Genomic DNA, 22,700 nt, shown 5'->3' on the forward strand with positions numbered 1-22,700 from the left:
GACATGAATTTAGGTATCTGTCCTCAATTGTAATTCCAATCTTAACCTTGATCTCTTACATCTGACAGATGCGGCCAAAAAACTAGCAGTGCAATACATAATTAAAGGGGAATTCATCATCTGTAAGTATAACAATGCAAGCTTGTACTGCATGAAACCCATCTCCTTCAGGATTGGTTTTAAATATCGAGTGCGAGGTTCACAATAGAAAGAACAGAAGAACAAAAAATGCGCATTATCCTGGGTTGAAAAACCATCACATTTACATGGGGACGACTCCTCAAGCTTACACCAATGGACCTGCTGGTAAGCTGGGGTCTATACTTCAGGTCAACGTTTTTCATGCCTTGTGTAGTCATGGAGCAATCAGGTGGCACTTCATCAGGACCAAATATGGAAAAACGAGTAAATGTGACCTAATCTTCTCCACAGCGTGAGGAGCTCTGTAACTCAATGCCCTGCATCGTGCATAGGTGATAAGGTGCCTATTAACATCTTGCTACCACAGGTGAGCGCTGTCTAACAGAGTGCACTAGATACGGTAACCCTCCTAAAATTCAGGACATATTGACTTGTCCAATAGCAAGGACGCCGCATCAGAGGGCGACTGGTTTGAAAAGCACATGCTTCCTAGGGTGCCTGCGTTCAGTTAGAGATAATGTCTTTAGGACTGAACCTCCAAAACAGTATACTGTGAGTTGATTTATATGAAGAATGTGTATACTGGACTGTCATTTTCCTCAGCATCTCTTGTGCTATGTAAAATAAAACACAACACATCTATCATACATTTAATGCAAAAATAGCAAAAGGCCAAGCAAACTAACAAGTGACAATTGTCTTTGCAATGGACGAGAGCATCCACCCTAAAGCAAGTTGGAGTATATAATGCTAATGCTACACAATGTATTTTTATGCACTTTTCTCCTAATACAAGTCAATGAAACATGAACACGTGATAGAAGCAGTTACTGAAACAACACTAATGAGGAGGAGGCAGGATCTTCTCTCGATAGGAATGTGAGGAGTCCAGGAGGTGCAGATAAAAGACAGAACAGGAACCAAGTTTCTGATCCCATGTAGGCTGCACAGCCACGTGAATGAATGAATCCAATCAATTAATGCTTTCTTCTTTTTACTTCGCTTAATCCTTTTTTGCTCAATTTCTTTTTAACCATTTTTCATTTGCTTCAATCCATTTTATTCATTCTACTTCCAAGCTGAAACGTTCCCAAAAACAAAGGAGAGGTGGTTGCCATATGTCACGTTTTTTTTATTGTTATTAAAAAGCCCAATGCATTTCGGGAGATTTCCCTTCGTCAGGGGCATCTAAAAAGCAAGCAAATTCATGTGCATTACCATCAACGTACTTTACACACATGTCTTTAAAATATATACATTCTTAATATGTTTTGTACACAAACAAAAAATGTCCATGAAACGTACTGCAAACAGAATAGCACTCCACATTTTGATAGTTATCAAGTTGCACTCAGCGTTGAACTTATACCCCTCCGTAGCTAGCCCTCTTGCCAAACAACAATCATACTTTGCAATATGCTGCCCCATACATGTGGCGCTACCTTGCGTCATCTCACCACCCCAAGCTGTTACCTGTTCCTAGGCGTTATTCTTATGCCCTCAATAGCCATTGCCTATCTTTAACAAAACCCTGCTTCATAATACACTGCCCTGTATCTGTGAGGCTCAATTTCGTCATCGCAACAACCCTCACTTCTACCTGCCCTTAAGTCCACTTCAATCATATTAGGCTTACCGTGACATATGCTGAAACGATTGTCACACCATCCTACTTGGCAAACTGCCCACTCTTGCTGAATTGACCGTGTAAACTTCTTGACATTTTAGTCCGATGTTCTGCACTGCTACAACCCGCATCTTGTTAGCAATTATATCGGTCTTAATTGTTACGTACTACGTGATTTTATGTCATCCTTCCCACTCTGAAATCAGGTGTTTCCTATCGAACCAGGTCACAGTCAAATTGCTCTTGTTGTTTGTGAAGAACATCATTTGTTATCCATTGCATTTACAGCAATGCAGATTAACTTACACATCCATTTGTTTACACCTGGGAGTCGTAGCTGCATACTTGCAAAATGGACAACACCTATCTCTCTTCAGAGTACCAGTGATTAAAGCCTTCATGGAAGGATTAAATAGGGTTATATCGCCAAGTATTCCCCCTGCTCCAGAGTGGAATTTAAACATAGCCCTTACAAGGCTAATGGGCCCGCATTTTGAACCAATGCACAAATGTCCGTTACAATTCCTATCATGGAAAGTTGCTTTCCTCAGAACGATAAATTCACTAAGGAGAGTTGATGAACTTCAGGCATTACCTATACAAGAGCCTTTCTTTCAACTTCACAAAAATTGAGTGGTTCTACGTACCAATCCTAAATTTCTCCTTAAAGTAGTTTCTGCTTAGGGGTAATTCGTGTGCGATATCAAATTAAAATAACATAACATTAGCATTTTCATTATTAATTTAACCATCGTAATTCTTGTATAGAATTTATGTGCTACAATTATAATAATGCAAAAGACACACAATTGATGGACGGAATGTAGAACAAATCAAAACATTCACCCTCAGTCAAGAGATCTGGGTAAATCCATCATTATTTTGCTCACCATGCCACCCCAGTTCAGACATGGCCATATGCAAATCAGTCTTGACCCTGTGCCTCATGGGAACAGTCCAACCCGAACTGCAATGATAATAGAAGCAGATAAAAGTAATTAGCAAAATAAGCACATTGAACAGAATAAATTGTTCCACCATCTTTCTAAAACAATGTACATATGCAAGCGTATAAAAACTGTATATAGCGTTTTCCTACTATGCTTTCCCGTGTGTGTGTGTCTGTGTGTGTCTGTTGGTCTTTGTGTTTCTGTCTCCCAATCCCTGTAGGGAAAGTATGTAGCTCCCCGTTGTAGAAGAGTCGGTCAAGAAGGAGCACACTGCATTGAATAATTTCTTGGTATGTACTTTTTATTAGTATTACAGGAAATCACAATGATTGATTGTCTCTGTTATATTGTTCTTTCCCACAGGGTCTTCCACATCAGTCCCTTAGGTGAGCCTCGGCCGCCGTCGTCCCTCGGACAGAAGGAAAAGACCCAGGTAAGTGTTTTTGCTTTATGGTTTAGCCAAGGGAGGATGTGAGGGATAAATAATAGCCATGCATAAATGTCAAGGGAGGGTGTAGAGGTTGGAGCAACCAAAACAAAAAGAGTAGCCGATGATTTCTGCTCTTGTCTTTATTTCCATCTCACTTATTTCCTTTTCCTTTGGTCCCTTTCACCCCTCAGCCTCCCCTCCCGTCCCTCTCTGACTCAGCCCCTTTCCAAAAGCCCCGAAGACGCCCACGCACCTGGAAGAGCCATGTCCTTCCGGGGCCGTGGCGTGGTGACTCCGCGACCTTCAGTGAGGTCTGGTCTTCTGCTTCGGCTTTCCCTCCTCCGCCAGGTTCGGGTGTTCTGCTCGCCGACAAGCTGTGACCTCCCCTGGGCTCTGGTTGTCTCTCTCGTAAGGCTGTTAGTCCTTCTCTGTCTTTCCGGTCTTCCCCGCTGGTTTTTCCGCCTCGCGTTCCCATGCCACGTGTAGCTGGACTAACTACTGAGCAACCTGACGCGCTCTCCGCCCCGCCTTCTTCAAGTGTGTATCCTCTGATGTCCGTCCTCAGCTCCGGCTTAAAGGGGCCGCCTGCCGATTCCCCTCTCTCCACTTCTTGATAACAGCAAATCGGACAACTGGTAAAAGGGGACTGTGAATATAGGAGGGGAGAAATATATGAAGGGATGGCATGGCACTCCTTATCCTCTATCCCATTGTCTACCACAGGGGCTACCTGACACACCCCACACACACCCAACATAGCTTATCCTAAAACACACCTCCCAAAAACAAGATACCAAACAAAAGGAAAATCTTAGGAGCTTCAGGTGATGTCCCTAGTGTCTGATTACTGGTGTTTGTTTAGGTTTACAGGAGTCCAGAGGTTACATAGCAAACCTTGTCTATGCATGCCATGTACTTTTCATTCATTATTGTAGTATTTATGTAATCCACTCATCGCGTTCCAGAAGGGAGATGTATTTGGCTACAGTTGTTTGTATAGCTCTAGACTAGATCTGGTCTGTGTCTCCTGCTCCACAGCTTGTACCCGCAAAAGTGCATCTATGTCTCCTTCCCTTGGGAGCAAATCCACCTGTATTCCAGTTTAAGCATATTTATTCTCATAGAATCACTTTCAAAATCACTGTTCCCCAAGTAAAAATTCTAGTTCAGTCTGCCCCAATTCATTTTGGGGGTTCTCCTTCATCAGGGTATGCACGTGAGGAATCTATGTTGTATGTTGTGTGCGGAAAATATTGACATAAGAATTAACTTGCAATGCAATCTAATCCTACAGATACATAAATTAATAGTTTACTACATGTCGTGGTAGAGCCTAACCGCAAGTCTGCGTTTGTGTTATACCAGGGTCTTCACCTTTTCGATAGTGAGAGCTACTTCTGATCGAGGAGAATCATCCTGATCTACTGCCTTTATCACGTGGCTTAGCTAAGGGTAGATGAATGCCAAGCAACTTAATTGCTGCCCTAGAGCGCCCAGTCCTGCTGCACTGAGCACATAGCATTTGTAGCACTGGGTTAGGAAAGGTTTACCTGTAGGGCCCCTAAGACTTTGTAGCACTGTTAGGTTTACCTGCGGGACCCCAAGCATTTATGGTACTGGTAGTAACGGTGTATCTGTGGGGTCCCCAGGGACCTGTTATGTTCATTTTATTCTTATTAACGAATCTCCTCTGAAAGGTGAGTGTTTCACTGAGGGTTGTGGCCTCTTTGTCCTGCAATACATGGGATGTTATTGTTCTCTCTAAGTGAGTGTGAAGACAGAAGACTTCTATTATCTGGTGAGTTGCCCTCCTGTTCATTGGCTCCTGTCCACATCCTGGCCCTGCTTTAAAAATTCAAGATTAATATCCAGTAGTGGCAGTCACAGTATAAGGACTGTGAGCAAGACCTGCTGTAGAGGTTTCGCTGTCCTAGGAAAAATGTCTTAATGTAGGAAAGGGCCTGTTTTGGACATGGTTAGCCTTCACTTTTTAACCGGAAAATGATATAGTATTTACTGGAAGTGGACAGGGTCCCTGCCAACCAGGTCCCCTGAGCCCGATCTCCTTCCCTTAAGTGTACCTGTCGTTTCCACGGTTGGCACCCCATTAGCTCACATATAAGTGCCTAGTAAAAGATTACCTCTGGTACCAAAGGCCTTGTTTAAGAGGGTCTCTAAAGGCTGCAGCACAAATTATGCCACCCTAAGGGACCCCTCACCACGCACATACACACATGCAAACATACATACATACATACATACATACATACATACATACATACATACTGCCACTGCAGCTGTGTGTCTTGGTGCAGACAAAACTGAAGAGTCGACGTGCCACACATCCCTGTATGCGATGCCCATAGATATAGGTAAGACACCCCTCTAGCAGGCCTTATAGTGCATGCTGCTTTAGGGATATCTACTGCAATGTCCTTGTCGATTCCTGAATATTGCAAGTGACCAGGCAAGCTCTATAGTAAGCACATTGGCTGGACACTTGTCATTACGAGTTCCCCAGCCTCATGAAGGTTTCTCTGAAATATGGGATATTTGATACCAAACATCTGAGCATATTAAAACTGCATTGATTGCAGTGTCCGATTTATTAAAAATTGCACACAGGGTGCCCCTTAGAGGGTATACAACCATTACAACGCAACTTTTACAACGCAATGCCGTTACAACTAAACCATTACAATGCAAGTACCTTTACAACGCAGATGGTTTTACAACGCAATGCCATTACAACGCAAATATAGGTAAGTATAGGTAAGTATATAATATAGTGTACATTTATTTAAAGAAATAATTAAATTTTCATAATAATTAAATAAAATATTAATTTAATATTAATTATTAAAAAAGTAATTAGTACATTTTACCCTTACACTATCCAGCACTTACCCTACTATTACACCCCCCTGGAGTTAGAATAGTAAATGTTACCCCTACACTATCCAGCACTTACCCTACTATTACACCCCCCTGGAGTTAGAATAGTACATTTTACCCCTACACTATCCAGCACTTACCCTACTATTACACCCCCCTGGAGTTAGAATAGTAAATTATACCCCTACACTATCCAGCACTTACCCTACTATTACACCCCCCTGGAGTTAGAATAGTAAATTTTACCCCTACACTATCCAGCACTTACCCTACTATTAGACCCCCCCGAAGTTAGAATAGTAAATTATTCCCCTACACTATCCAGCACTTACCCTACTATTACACCCCCCTGGAGTTAGAATAGTAAATTTTGCCCCTACACTATCCAGCACTTCCCCTACTATTACACCCCCCTGGAGTTAGAATAGTAAATTTTACCCCTACACTATCCAGCACTTACCCTACTATTACTCCCCCCAGGAGTTAGAATAGTAAATTAAAATTTGAATAATTAAAAAAAATTAAAGTACACTATATTATATACTTACCTTTTTTTGCGTTGTAATGGCATTGCGTTGTAAATGTAAATGTAAAGGTAGTATACTTGTAAAGCGCACAGCTGCCCCAGCAACGGGGCGTCCCGGCGCTGTATAACTCTGGGGAACTCGTCCTGGCTTTCCCTGTGGGATGGTCCCTTGCTGGGAGTCCCCAAGGTGGAGCCAGGCCTCCCCGGAATTGGTGGGGCCGTTGTGGAGATTAGGCAAGCTAATGCCCAGAGTTGCCGAGTGGAACCCCTGATTAGAGTAAGCACCGAAGCGAGAATTATCGAGTCCGCTGACCAAGGTCCACGACCCTCTGCGTTGTAAAGGCATGCGTTGTAAAGGCATGCGTTGTAAAGGTACTTGCGTTGTTATAGTTTCGTTGTAAAGGTATGCGTTGTAAAAGTATGCGTGGTAACGTCATACATCCCCCTTAGAGGGGTCCCCTAAGATCTACCAATCCTTAGTGTGGTCACCGACTGGCCTGAGCCAGCCTGCTACCACCAGACAGTGTTCTGTCCTCATGGAGAGAGTGCCTGTGCATTTTGAGGTTGATAACAATGCCTTTCCTGGGTGGAGATATTCACACCTCTCCCTGGTCAGGCAGAGCCATCTGTGGCAGGGATTTTCAAAGGCCTTGCCACCCTGGTAATGCAACCCCAGCCTCTTCTGTTAGAGGGAGCAAGCGATCATCCTGGCCTCACCCCCTTTTAGGCGCAAGGACAGGTGGGAAACCTTAGATAGAGCAGGAGGTGCGCCACCGCACCCTCTGTCAACTCCACCCCTCAGGTGCTGAAGATGGGAAGATGATGGGACTTATCCAATCAGGGCTAGGACTGTGTCCCCTTCCCACAGGAGGTGGGCATGATAGAGGGTATAGACACCCCAGGAAAGGGGCCCATTAGACTCTACCTGTCACTCCCTTGTAACACCCTTAAATCAAGATTTTAGGTGGCATCCCCAGACCCTGAATTTCAGTTCTTGACGACCTAAGATGAGCCGGGCACTGCAGCCTTCTCTGCTGGTGAGGATCTGTAGAGAACTATTGTCTTGGTCCCAGTCCTACTGGCCTGTCTGCATCCCTGGATGATCCAGAACCAAAAGTCAAGTCGTCTTGCAGCCCAGCGACCTCCAGAACCTTGGGAGGACTACCTGCCTTCGATAAAGGGCAATCTAGTTTTATGTAGTGGGATTTGGCCAGGGAGTGTCAGGACAAGCCAAGCTATGTTACTCACTCTATATTTGCAGACTTTGTGTTTTTGGTCTAATCACTCTCACTAATGTGCACCGTATTTTCGGTGTCAACACTATCGATTGAGCACTAGTTGAATAAAAAGAGATTTACAAAGTACCTGTGTCTTGGCAAGATAAGCAGTGTGCTGGTCATTTATTCAATCGAGTCTGTTGTTGAGCTCTGAGTTCAAGCTGCCCTTTAATAGAATTGGCAGTATCAGTATATTTAGTTAAATTAGACAAAAATTACTTCTAATTGCCAACTCCCTGACACCCTGAATGGCCTCAACCCAATCGCCATCGCCAAGCTTGCCTAGATCCCTCTCCCACACAGCTCTCCGCGTCCCCAAGGCATCCAGAGAATTGTAGATCAACTTCCTATAGATGGTTGAGATTGCTTTTTCGGTCAGGGGATTAGTTAGCAGCTGGTCCTCCAGTAGGGATGCATCAGGCAACTGCCCCCCTTCCCGAATGTGACTTTGCAGAGCGTGGCCACCTGCAAATGTCAGAACAGTTGGCCTGGTCGCCCCCACACCCCCGCCTGCTCCTCCTTAGCTGCTGCCTGAGCCTCGCACTGCACGTCGCCCCAGCCGCCGCAGGGCCGCCGCAGAGCCGCCCCAGCGCCGCCCAAGCCACCGCAGGGCCGCCGCCGAGCCCTCAGGCTTTTCCCGCCGGTTTCCCACGAGACCCCGCCCCCCCCGCCTGCTGATTGGTTCCCGCGTTCCCCGCCTCCCCGCAGACCCTCCCTCCCGGCTCCCCTCTTATGACGCCCCCAGAGCGACCGCGCAGCGGACGCGCGCAGCGGGAGCACCGATTGAGCGCCGAAGGTGCGCCAAAGGTAAGCCCGTCTACGCCCGTCCGCTCCTGGACCGCGCCCAGTTCCATGACCCCTGGCCCCCGCAGACCCCAGCCCACCCGCCGGACGTACGACGCTGCCACCCTCAACGCACTCAACACCGGCCGAACCCCTGGATGCTACCGAGCCACCCCGAGATGCACCCACGGACCCTTCACCTGCCAGCCCTGCAAGTTCACCTGCATCCGGACCTGCACTGCATCAGCGCCCACCCAGCCGAACACCAGCAGCAACCACCTCAAGTGCATCCTGCTCAACACCCGCTCCGTCCACAGACACGCCGTCCAACTCTGGAACCTCCTCGACACCACAGCTCCTGACGTCGCCTTCCTCACGGAAACCTGGATGAACGCCTCCTCAGCGCCCGACATCGCCATCGCCATCCCAGAGGGCTACAAGATCTTCCGGAGAGACCGCGACAAACAGACTGGAGGAGGTATCGCCATCATCCACAGGAACAGCATCCGCATCTCGACCAACACCGACGACACCCTGACAACCGCCGAACACCTGCACTTCCAGATCCACACCGACCCCAAGACCACCCTCAGGGGCACCCTGATCTACCGACCCCCGGGACCACGCACTCAATTCAGCGAAGACATCGCCGACTTCATCAGCCCGCACGCCCTCCCCTCCGCCGACTACATCCTCCTCGGGGACATCAACTTCCACCTGGAGAACAACAACGACCACAACACCACCACCCTGCTTGACAACCTCGCCACCCTCGGACTCAAGCAGCTGGTGACCACCCCCACCCACCTCGCCGGACACACACTCGACGCCGTCTTCTCGTCCAGCAAAGACATCACCTTCAGCCACGCCACTGGACTCCACTGGACGGACTACAGCTGCATCCACTTCACCTTCAGAAGAACCACGGTCCACCACCACCAGCAACAGGCTGCACGAAGAAGCTGGAACAAGATCACAGCCGACCAACTCGCCGCATCCCTGAGCCAGCACCCTCCCGCCAGCTCAGCGAACCCCAGCCAAGCCGCCGACAACCTCACGAAATGGATCTGCACCTGCGCGGACCAACTCGCCCCTCTGAGGACCCCGCCCAGCAGACTCGGAAGCAAGAAGGCCCCGTGGTTCACCGACGAACTCAAGAGCTCCAAGAAGAACTGCCGTGCCCTAGAGAAAGCCTGGAGAAGAGACCCAACACCGGACAACATGGCCACCCTCAAGCTCGCCACCCGAAAGCACCATCAATTGATCCACGCCACCAAGAAAACAGCATTCAAGGACCGGCTGGACAACAACGCACACAACAGCAAGGAACTCTTCAACATCGTGAGAGAGCTCTCCAACCCCAACGCCGGAATCAACGACATCACCCCGTCGCAAGACCTCTGCAACTCCCTCGCCTCCTACTTCCACAACAAGATCGCTAACATGCACAACAGCTTCAGCACACAAACAACGCTCCCCACGACCGCACCAACGCCCCCCACCACCACCCTCAACGCCTGGACACCGATCAACCTCGAAGACACCATCCGCACGATGAACTCCATCCACTCCGGATCTCCAACCGACCCCTGCCCTCACCACGTCTTCAACAAGGCCGACGCTGTCATCGCACCCCACCTGCGGGACATCATCAACACCTCCTTCGACACGCCACCTTCCTTGAGAGCTGGAAGCACGCCAAACTCAGCGCTCTACTAAAGAAACCAACGGCGGACCCCACCGAACTCAAGAACTACCGCCCCATCTCGCTCCTCCCATTTCCAGCCAAAGTCATCGAGAAGACCGTCAACAAGCAACTGGCAGCCTTCCTCGAGACGACTGGATCCCTCGACCCATCTCAGTCAGGCTTCCGGGCCAACCACAGCACCGAGACCGCCCTCATCGCTGCCACCGACGACATCCGAAACCTGCTGGACAACGGAGAAACAGCGGCCCTCATCCTACTGGACCTCTCCGCGGCATTCAACACTGTCTGCCACCGCACCCTAGTGCAGCGCCTCAGCAACGTCGGAATCGATCACCTCCTTCCTCGCCGGAAGGACACAGAGAGTTCGCCTGCCCCCATTCAGATCAGAAGCCACGGAAGTCATCTGCGGCGTTCCCCAAGGCTCCTCGCTCAGCCCCACCCTCTTCAATGTCTACATGAGCCCCCTTGCAGCCATCGCATGCCAACACAACCTGAACATCATCTCCTACGCCGATGACACCCAGCTGATCCTCTCCCTGACCAACGACCCCGCCACCGCCAGAGCCAACCTACACGAAGGGATGAAAGACGTGGCCGAGTGGATGACGACCAGCCGCCTGAAACTGAACACAGACAAGACGGAAGTCCTCATCCTGGGCTCCTCACCCTCCGCCTGGGACGACTCCTGGTGGCCCCCCGCCCTGGGCAACACACCCAAACCGACAGACCACGCACGCAACCTGGGCTTCATCCTGGACTCCTCCCTCTCCATGACCAGACAAGTCAACGCCACCTCCTCGTCCTGTTTCAACATCCTGCGCATGCTACGTAAGATCTTCCGTTGGATCCCCACCGAGACCAGGAAGACGGTCACCCAGGCCCTCGTCACCAGCCGACTGGACTACGGCAACGCCCTCCACGCCGGAACCACCGCCAAGCTCCAGAAAAGACTCCAGCGGATCCAGAACGCCTCGGCGAGACTCATCCTCGACGTCCCAGACGAAGCCACATCTCCAGACACCTGAGAGACCTGCACTGGCTCCCGATCAACAAAAGAATCACCTTCCGGCTCCTCACCCACGCACACAAAGCCCTACACAACCAAGGCCCGACCTACCTCAACAGCCGCCTCAACTTCTACGCTCCCAAACGCCATCTCCGCTCGACCAATCATGCCCTCGCAGCCGTCCCCCGCATCCGCAGAGCGACAACAGGAGGAAGGTCCTTCTCCCACCTGGCCGCCAAGACTTGGAACTCCCTCCCGACCGACCTACGCCTGACCCAAGACCACCTCTCCTTCAGGAAGAAGCTCAAGACCTGGCTGTTCGAGCAGGAGCGGACCCCCCCCCCATAGCGCCTTGAGACCCTCCGGGTGAGTAGTGCGCGGTATAAATGCCTATGATTGATATGATTGATTGAACCGTTTTTAGTCACCTAATTCATACTTTTGTTGTAGGATCGTGAAGGACACAAGTGCCTGTCGCCTCACACATCGCCCGGCCGCTCTAAGCTAATCAATCCCCATTTTTGAAGCCCTGCAATCCTCCCGCTGCACTTACGAGATCACCATCATACAGTGGAGTAATTTTAGTCAGCTTACCTTCTCAGCCTAAACACTTGGTAGCCTCTTTCCACACCTTTACCAATGTTTAGGTATGAGTAGTTAGGGAGCACTCATACTTTTTTCGATACAGCACCGGGGTGGGGTAACCTCTCTTGCCCATGGCCAATCTATCTACCCGGTAAGAAGGATCCTCACAGTCCGCAACAACCCAGTTGTTGACTGCCACCAGCTGCGTGACCCAGTAATACTTGTGAATGCTCCGGACCGCCAGTCCACCTTAATAAACTCCCCTCTGCAACTTACTCAGTGTGACGTGCCACCATCCCACAACAGGAGGCGAAGTTCTCAGACTATCTTTTGAAAAAAAATGTCTGGTGGGATCTTAAAGGACATTTTTTGCACAATGTACAGGAGACCCTGGAGGGTCATCACTTTAAATAGGGCCACCCAGCCCAGTAAGGAGAGCGGGAGCGCCCGCAAGTGTGGGGCATCCCAGCGAAGATCTAATTACGGGAGTATGTTCCTGCCTGTGCTCTCTTGTAATGAACACAACCAAATATTTAAAGCTATGTAGTGCCACCCTAACTGTGCACCTAGAGTGCAGCCGCAGGGTCCCTGCCACCAGCAGGAATATTAAGGACTTCTTCCAGTTAATATTATATCCTGAATAATCTCCAAGTATGTGAAAAATGTGTAGGATTCATTCACTCGAGAAGGCTGGCTACGTGTCATATAACAAAACGTCCTGAGTAGACGGAGATTCTCACATCCCACTCCTGATCAACTGGAATACCCCATATGAGAGGTCCTGGTGAACCCAAACATGTGTGAAGATCATAGGAGACAAGGAACATCCCTGTCGGACGGCAAAGACTCGGTAGACTGTATTATTGACACGCATGCACGCTACAGGGGCCACATACAAGAGCTTAACAGCAGCGCCATTGTTTCAGCAAAGGAATCCCCTATTGCATATGGTACTCCATTAAGGTGTCGGAGATTTAAGCGCGTTCCCTGGTGTGGCATAAAGCTTGATTGATCAGGATGAACCACTGTTGCAATACTGTCCGCAGGCAGATCGCCAGGGCGTTCGCAAGGACCTTAGTCTCAATATTAAGCGGGGAGATAGGCCTATAAGACCCACACTGAGTTGCTGGTTCGTCCTTTTTAGGGCTCGGGCCTACCGTCCCACTGGCCTAAGAGTCCTTTTCTCAGGGCTTCCGAAAACGTACCTAACGAATTCCAGGCTGCTCGTGGTTTTTTGTGTTTTTTTATGCTACGTGCATTGCTATTGGCCTTTGTGTGCGTGTGCTTTAGAAACACAACACGCAATAGGCCATAGGCGGTCGAGTAGCTCCGCCTATGGCCTATTGGTGTCTGTTACGTGCATCAGAAGGCCATATATCTTCAATTATCTCAGCCTTCACGGCGGAGATAATTCAAGACATATGGTGGCAGTGGCGCGCGCGCATGCACCACTCGCCGGCGGTTTACGATTATGTTTCTTTCTCTTTTTCTTTGCGGCTTCTGTTTTTTGTTGCGAGTTGCTCTCGTATCGGGCATACTAATATCTGTTATGAGATCAAGTAGGCAGGGGTGCTGAGAGATAGACTCGTATATTATATTTAAATTATATTTAAAACTTTTAATTGAGAGACTGGATACATTTCATGCCCATGATTTATGTCAGCAAATTGGGCCGCTTAGCTGTCTATGAACTGAATAACAAGAGCACTTGGAGCCGGCGCTTGCTTTCCAGCTGGAGTTGGCAAACTGCAAAAATTCCAAATATGTATTTAGAGCACGGAGCTCTCCCTGTCAGCCTCTTCTCTGTGTCTACGCTGGGCTTAGGCAGGGTCAGTCTGCTCCCAGGGCATGGTTCTTGCGACACAGAGGGGCGCTGGGCTGGGGCAGGGTCAGTCAGCTTCTAGGACATGGTTCTTGCAGACACAGAGGGGCGCTGAGCTGGGGCAGGGTCAGAAAGTGTTGAGGGCAGAGAGTGTTGAGTGCAGAGAGTGTTGAGGGCAGAGTCTTGAGGGCAGAGTCTTGAGGGCAGAGTGTTGAGGGCAGCGTGTTGAGGGCAGCATGTTGAGGGCAGCGTGTTGAGGGCGCTCAGAGTGTGTGTGAGGGCAGAGTATTTAGGGCAGAGTGTTGAGGGCAGAGTGTTGAGGGCAGAGTGTTGAGGGCGTGCAGAGGGCAGCGTGTTGAGGGCGTGCAGAGTGCAGCGTGTTGAGGGCATGCAGAGGGCAGCATGTTGAGGGCGTGCAGAGGGCAGCGTGTTGAGGGCATGCAGAGGGCAGAGTGTTGAGGGCGTGCAGAGGGCAGAGTGTTGGGGGCGTGCAGAGGGCAGAGTGTTGAGGGCAGAGTGTTGAGGGCAGAGTGTTGAGGGCAGAGTGTTGAGGGCAGAGTGTTGAGGGCAGCGTATTGAGGGCATCATGTTGAGGGCTGCATGTTGAGGGCAGCGTGTTGAGGGCAGCATGTTAAGGGCGTGCAGAGTGTGTGTGAGTGCAGCGTGTTGAGGGCAGCGTGTTGAGGGCGTGCAGAGTGTGTGTGAGGGCAGACTGTTGAGGGCGTGCAGAGGGCAGCGTGTTGAGGGCATGCAGAGGGCAGCATGTTGAGGGCGCGCAGAGGGCAGCGTGCAGAGGGCAGAGTGTTGAGGGCGTGCAGAGGGCAGGGTGTTGAGGGCATGCAGAGGGCAGAGTATTGAGGGCAGCATGTTGACGGCAGCGTGTTGAGGGCAGCGTGTTAAGGGCAGCGTGTTAAGGGTGTGCAGAGTGTGTGTGAGTGCAGAGTGTTGAGGGCAGCGTGTTGAGGGCAGCTTGTTGAGGGCAGCGTGTTGAGGGCAGCGTGTTGAGGGCAGCGTGTTGAGGGCAGCATGTTGAGGGCGTGAAGAGTGTGTGTGAGTGCAGAGTGTTGAGGGCGTGCAGAGGGCAGAGTGTTAAGGGCTTGCAGAGGGGAGCGTGTTGAGGACAGCGTGTTGAGGGCAGCATGTTGAGGGCAGCATGTTGAGGGCAGCGTGTTGAGGGCAGCGTGTTGAGGGCAGCGTGTTGAGGGCAGAGTGGGAGTGAGTGCGGCAGAGTGTGAGTGAGTACAGCATGCCACCATTTTTTTTTTAAGTTTCAAAAACCTTTATTTCACATCACATAGAATACACAGCTGTGAATCCACAACCCGGAGGCCGGCAGCGCTACATAGCAACATATCAGTAGCACGATATTAATCCATACCTGCGTGAAACATATCCAATCATTTTAGAAAACACTTTCTTTATGTCCTTGGAAACCAAATCAACAGTACCCTAACTCAACTTCCTGCCATGGCCCCAAACTGTATAATAACGATGTACGACGTCTCACAGTGCCCAACCCATGGAACTCGTTTTTTGTCAGTCATGAGGATCGGGAGGTCCCAACCTCCACTTGTATGGACACTGTGACGTTGCCCATCGCTTGTCGCAAAAACTTTCTTGAACGCAATTAAACTCCCATGACACCCCACCCATCCCCCTTCCCTATTCACAACTTCCTCTTACCCTTCCCCCCCCCCCCTGCCTAGATTAGAACCCTTCCCAATGTGGTCAGTGTGCTCTACAGTTTGATTCTCTAGAAACAAGCAAAAACAGTGATATCGGGTCTGTGCAATCAGCTCCTCAAATCGGGTCACCAGGTTACATGCATACACTCCATAACACATGGCTAAAAGACATTGCCATTTACAATGCCATTAGCTCTAACTCAAATAAATCCGAGACCTATTGCATTTTTACTGCTTGTTGGGATGACCGCCACCTCAGACCTTCTTTGGTGCTCTGGGAGACACCCTTATTTACAGGCAGTCTGAAACCTACTCTGGAGGTATTCCCTGATTTTATCCATCATGCTTTTATATAATTCTAATGGGAGCTCATCAGGCCCCGTCGCTTGCCCTGTTTTCAAGGTTCCTATTGTCTTATTGATTTAGTCTACTGTCAGGTCTTGGTCTAGTGCGTCTCGATCCTCATTCGTTAGCATTGACAGGGTCAGGTCTTTCAGGAAGTCTCTCCCAGTATTTCTGTCCCCTTGTTGTCAGTGTCCTCAAGGATCCAGTTCCGTCCTTTGTCTTGTCTCTCTAACCATGCAAGCAACTCATTGGCTTTATCACCGACATCATATAGACAATGCTGGGTAGTCAGCGTATGAGTGCCAGCTATTTTCCATTACTGCTCTTAATGTGTGCTGCTTCAGTTGATGGTGTAATGGGAGAGAAACTGATTCCCCACTTCCCAACCGAACCTCCAGGAAAGCACATTCCTTGTCCTGAGCTTCGCACTTCAATTTACGTTCCTTCGACATTCTCCCAATCAAGGCTTGTGTCTGGCCTCGAATCACTGCCTTAAATTCACCCTATAGCATGCAAGCTGATTCAACAGGCCGCCCGTTCTCCTTAAAATAGAATTCTGCTCTATCTCTCATACAAGCTTTGAACGTCTTGTCTTTTAAATATCACGGATCAACCCTTGGGGGTAGGATGAAGTCCATAACCGGACCATCCAGTTGCACCTCCACCAGCGAATGGTCTGAGATTCCCCCTGCTATGTGCGTAACAGATCTAAAATCAACTTTATGGGTGAAAGGATGGTGCAGGCATGCCAGACTACCATGTGCTGTAGACAGGTGTGTCCGGTTCTGATACCCTCTTCCCCTCTAGGGGAATTTAGGAGTATCATGAATATAGTATAGGTGCAGTTCTGTCACTCCAGTCACCCCAATGCGTATATGCTCTGTCGTAAGTGCCTTATCCTTCCACAGGATGAGTCAGTCTTGTATGGGTCTCTTTCCTGTTTCCCGGCACTTGAATGGCACACCCGAACACTCGAGAGAGCAGTGACCCACCAGCAGGCTTTTGTGGAGAGCTTTTGTCCTGGATGTAAGGCTGCATACAGTAGGGCACCCACTCTGTCTTTTCTTTGCCTTTGCCTGAAAATCAGCAGTCCCAAGGTAGCAGTCACACCTGGCCTGTCGGTAAGTGCAAGCCCTCTGGAGGCCTGACTGTCAGCAATTGAGCCCACACTGTGGCCGGCTGGACCACAGGCGTAAGCTCAGACCGGGTGTTTGACACTGGCGTAGTTGTAGTCCCTCATGGGCCTCTGACACAGAGTAGTCAGAAATTCAGCAGCTAAAGGCCCAACACATGCTCTCCAGGAAGCCAGTAGATTTAGACCCTGTTGTGTTAGGAATTTGGCAAATGCAACCTTGAATGGGCCTGTTGGCAGCACACAATCGTCCAACTGGGCCTCAACAATCACTTTGTCGTAGAGTTTTATTTTTTGGCTTGAACTGTTGGGAGAGTCTTGGCGGGGCTGGGGGGGGGGAGTCCCTCAGACTAGCTGGTCCTGCTGGATGGCTTTCCGGCCTGCCTTACAGATAACGAGGATATGTCGAACCTTGCCTCTTCCAGGACAGCCTTGTCCTCCCTTCCCTTTCTTACCAGACAGCCAGGCTTCTAGGCAGACTGACTTCTAGGCTCTTCAGGACAGGTACACAGCTTCTCCATTAAGTAATTCAGCCTGCAGGTGATGTCCCTTCAACTTAGATAAACTGTCAGGCTGACACCATCCCTGGTGTCACAGCAGGCACCTGAATACTTTGTAGAGCATTTTATTCCTTGGTAACAGAGGACTTTGAACTAGGGTATAAAAAGGGATAGATGGTCCCACTTGTATACACAACTGGCAGGCAGGAGATGCGGTTTACTCTGTCGCACTCTCACATTGCATTTATGCTACGCACACCAACACCCTAAACATGCACTTGATGTTATCGCAAAATCTGGGCACAGGTATAGAAATGGAACATTACATGGGTGTGTCAGTAGGAAGCCACTACACTGACCATGATGCAAAGATCTCATCAGGCTATTGATCCTTACAACAGGGTGCATTGCCACCACCGCTCTATCTGGTAAACCCATGCCAGTCCTCTAGCTTAAATAAGGGCACACTTGGTGTGACCCTCAAGGTCACAGGACCGGTCCAAGACCTCTCATAGTCCCTTGTTAGAAGTTGCACAATACTGGGGTGGCAGAAAAATTCAGTCTAATTTTCCTGTCTGGAAAAAAATGGTGTCCTGTTTTTCTGCACCCGGTACATCCAGGTGCCGAAAAACCTAACAAAGGATAATCAGATGGAATAAAATGAACACATGAAAGTACGCCTTAATTTCATTGCCCTTGATTCATACTCTGGACTATAGTTGAGGGATATGTCTAGGCATAGTCCTCGCAATACACAATAGATTTGCGTGCGGCAGAGGCCAAACTCAAAAGTCAGGATACCAGATACAAGTAGGTGGTAACTCAGGGCAGGGGAAAATGCCTGTTGTCCGTGGAGGAGTCATTCCCTTCCCAGAAATATGCATTACAAATTAATTAATAGTGTATATGTTTTTAATATCTGTTTGGTGCCAGTCCATATGACTTTCATATCTGCCTTTGGGATTCTATGTTGCAACTCCATAGGGTACATGTATCCTTTGTGAGCTTAATAAAATGTTGACAATTCTATAAATCCTCACTCCTACATCCAAGTACTCTCAGGCTACCATTCGACACTCTGCTCTGTCTGAAAAACAGCTCAACATTTTCAAAATTCTGCAACTCTGCATTGATATGGCTTGTAAATTATATTTTTGGAAATTTTCATGTATTAACTATTTAATTTTAATACTATAGGTGATTGAAAGTACTGACGAAGAAAGCAAGATTTAGCACCAGGCAACTGAAGTCAGTGCCATAAGAAGGATTATTTTGAAAAACTGAAGGTCATCCTGCCTTCTACGTTTAAACAATTTCCAAAATCTAGGTGTGGCGAGGAAGTGGGAGCTGAGTAAAGTACTATACTGTAAGTGATATCTCTAATTTAGTATTTCATTAACCCAGAACAAAGCCATATCTGTGCACAGAATAACGTTCATCTAAAACATCATGTAATTCCAGAGAGGAAGCACACACTGCATAAAAGAAAGTTATAACAAAAGGTTTCTTCTGAAGACCATCAAAGAAAAGACGCTGAAAGAAGACTCCGAAGCTGACACGTTAACAACCGAAATATTGGAAAATCACCTTTGTTCAACACCGTTTTTAACCAGTTACGCAAGTTTGAGACTATCTGCCTCTGGGTAGAAAACCACGACCCACTCTGCTCACTCTTGCGAAAACCTTAAAAAGTCACCACTTTATTGTGTTCATAACAATCTAAGATTGTTTCCTTTTTATTGTGTACTGTTCTGTAATTCTATGTAAATCGCCTCAACATTATCTGCTGTGCGTGAGTAATATGTAAAACTGTTAAATATAAAAATGGATTAAATGAGCACAGTTGCGCTATAGCTAATGTAAATAAATCTTCGTCTTCAGAACTACAAATCTTAACCTTACACCAAACATAGAAAGGGTAAAAGGAACTGATGTTCTGAGACTCGTGATCCACAATAGTACTGTGCACGTTCTAACGCCCTCAGTTACTGCCATTACATCAGTGCAAAAAGGTACTTATCAGCTTAATTATTAAATATCAGACTAACACCTTATCACTGCATTATTAAGAACCTATACAAATAAATTTGAGAAAGTCTTCAGTCACAAAATAAGTTGATGCCGGAGAGGCCATAACCTAAAGACTATTATCTGCTAGAAACATTTCAACAGGTGTTACAGAGCTGCTTCCAGACATAGTTTGCTCAATTGAAGTGTTAAGAAGAATACACACAATTTCTTTTAGAGATAAATGCTGAACATTATCTAAACAAGCCTGACTCTAAAATCGGGTTCCCTCTTACCGTGGCATATAAGCAAGAGAAAACTAAATGTAGAGATATTAACTCTAGGAATACACCTTATAAAAACACTGGCTGTGAGAACAAATTCAGTGTTCAAAACCGCCTCAATCAAAGCAAAATAACCTAATTTGGGGGGAAAAGTTACATGTGCCAAAATAGACACAGCCATAAATCTTATCTCACAGAATTTGACATAATGCACACTGGGGGAATCCACTCTCAGTGCAAAGTATGCCAAAAAAGTTTCAAGCGTAAATCTTATCTCACTGAGCATATGAGAATCCACACTGGGGAAAACCACTCTCCGTGCAAAGTATGCCAAAAACATTTCAGGCGTAAATCTTATCTCACTGAGCATATGAGAATCCACACTGGGGAAAAACCTTATCAGTGCTCTGAATGCCAGAAAAGGTTTAGTGTCAAAGCGACTCTATATGAACATGCTTTAACCCACTCTGCGGAAAAACCTTACCAGTGCGATGAATGCCAAAAAAGTTTCTGCCGTAAATCTAAACTCACTGAACATATGAGAATCCACTCTGAGGAAAACCCTTATCAGTGCTCTGAATGCCAGGAAAGTTTTTGTAACAAACCAAGCCTATTTCGACATGCATTAACCCACTCTGTGGAAAAACCTTATCAGTGCTCTGAATGCCAGAAATCTTTCAGTGACCAAAGGAGTCTCACTTTGCATATAAGAACCCACATTGGGGAAAAATCTTTTCAGTGCTCTGAATGCCAGAAATGTTTCAGTGTCCAAAGCAGTCTCACTCGGCATATAAGAACCCACACTGGGTATAAACCTTTTAAGTGCTCTGAATGCCAGAAATGTTTCAGTTACAAAAGCACACTCACTGAACATACAAGAATCCACACTGGGGAAAACCCTTATCAGTGTTCTGAATGCCCAAAACATTTCAAACTTAAATCACTTCTAACTGCACATTTGAGATTCCACACTGGGGAAAAACCTTATCAGTGCTCTGAATGCCCAAAACATTTCAACCGTAAATCTATTCTAACTGCACATTTGAGATTCCACACTGGGGAAAAACCTTATCAATGCACTGAATGCCAGAAAAGGTTTAGTTTCAAAGCGACTCTATATCAACATGCATTTACCCACTCTGTGGAAAAACCTTATCAGTGCTCTGAATGCCAGCAATGTTTCAGTACAAAAAGTAGTCTCACACGGCACATACAAATCCACACTGGGGAAAACCGTTATCAGTGCTCTGAATGCCAGAAATGTTTCAGTGAAAAACGCTCTCTCACGGTGCATATAAGAATCCACACAGGGGAAAAACCGTATCAGTGCTCTGAATGTCAGAAATGTTTCATAAACAAATGCAGTCTCACTAAGCATATAAGAATCCACACTGGGGAAAAACCTTATCAGTGCTCTGAATGCCAGAAATGTTTCAGTGACAAAATAAGACTCACTCAACATACAAGAATCCACACTGGGGAAAAACCTTTTCAGTGCTCTGAATGCCAGAAATGTTTCAGTGTAAAAAGCAGTCTCACTATGCATATAAGAATCCACACTGGAGAAAAGCCTTATCAGTGCTCTGAATGCCAAAAATGTTTCAGCCAAAAATCTCATCTCACTGGTCATGTGAAAATCCACACAAGAGAAAAAAATGTATCAGTGCTCTAAATGTCAGGAAAGATTCAGAGGTAGAGATGGTTACTAGCGCCATAAGAAAACACACCATCAAAATAATCAGTTCTCCGAATGCCAGAAAAGCATACATTTTAAACTCAATCTCACTCTACATGAGCAGACGCACACGGGGGACAAACATTACCAATTTCTGTGAATGCCAGAAATTTCTATTTGATAGGCACAGCCTCACTAACCATAAGCGACTCCATACTGATGAAAAACCTTAAGAGTGCTCTGAATGCCAGAAAAGCTGCAGAAAAAACGCTATTTCACCATGCAAAGCTCCACACTAGAGAAAATCCTTATGCCATAAAAGGTTGAATCTGAAAGACAGTGTTATGCTTTATGAGCGATCTCACTCTGGGGAAAAACCTTATGAGTGCTCGAAATGCAAGCAATGTTTTGGCTACAAATTACTTCTCACTTGACATGAACGAACTCACACGGGGGAAAAAAGACTTATGTGTATTCTGAATGTCAGATAAGGTTTAGTCTTGAATACAATGTCATTTCACATGAGAGAATTCACACTGGACTAAAGCCATATACAGGAGGGGAAAGCCAGAAACGTTATACTCAGAAAGGAGATATCACTAAACATGAGCAATGCATCCACACCAGGTGAAAAGTAAGGTGTATCTTGAGTTGCAGAAAAGCTTCTAACAACCTGACTTTACATGAGAGAGCAGATATTGTAGTTGCAATAGAATTCATCAAGAAACTCTTGCAGGATATCTTAGGCTGCCTGCATGCAACCTCCAAAGAAATTTCAGGCCTGGAAATTTTTTTCATTGCAACAGAATCCACAATTTGAGTATCTGAAAGTTACACAACTCTCAAGGTCTTTACTTGACACAGAGAAGTGTTAGTGCTTGCAAAAATCAACTAATTGCCCAAAGGTTTCTACTCACCCTTGTTTCTTAACATATGCCTTATATCTAGTTTTTTCATGATAAGATTAAGCTTATGCGGAGTTCCTCAGTGAGGAACTCCGCAAAGTGACAAAAAAACTCTGGCGGTCTACGCGGAGTTCCGCAAGCAGCGGAGTGCGTAAGGGTCATGCAGTGTGTGGTGATTTCATCCCATGTCGGAGGATCATTTGGCCCTTCTCTTCCAGGAAGTTATGGATCTCTTTGTCAAATGCGTCCCTGTGCCAGAAGTAGGTCGGTGTTGCTACTCCCACTACTTCTTGGTACCCAAGAAGGACAAAGGCCTGCATCCTAGCTTAGTCCTCAGGGACATCAACCGCTTTCTCCGAAAGGAGAAGTTCAAGTTGTTAACCTTGGCTCAGGTCTTATCTGCCTTCGACCCTGGAG

General features: G+C 47.4%; 1 protein-coding gene across 1 annotated transcript in view; it reads left to right on the forward strand.

Annotated features, from left to right (window-relative positions):
* Positions 1–22,000, forward strand: part of LOC144806107 (uncharacterized) — a 100,637-nt gene extending 78,637 nt beyond the window's left edge. Inside the window, exons 4-6 of the mRNA XM_078672542.1 lie at positions 3,082–3,151; positions 18,610–18,778; positions 18,874–22,000. Coding sequence (XP_078528668.1) covers positions 19,861–21,375 — 1,515 coding nt within the window. The 5' untranslated portion in view covers positions 3,082–3,151; positions 18,610–18,778; positions 18,874–19,860 and the 3' untranslated portion in view covers positions 21,376–22,000. The remainder of the gene's footprint in view (positions 1–3,081; positions 3,152–18,609; positions 18,779–18,873) is intronic.
* The last annotated feature ends 700 nt before the right edge of the window (positions 22,001–22,700 follow it).

Source organism: Lissotriton helveticus (assembly GCF_964261635.1).
Source record: "Lissotriton helveticus chromosome 1_1 unlocalized genomic scaffold, aLisHel1.1 SUPER_1_unloc_46, whole genome shotgun sequence".
In the NCBI taxonomy this organism is placed as follows: Eukaryota; Metazoa; Chordata; class Amphibia; order Caudata; family Salamandridae; genus Lissotriton; species Lissotriton helveticus.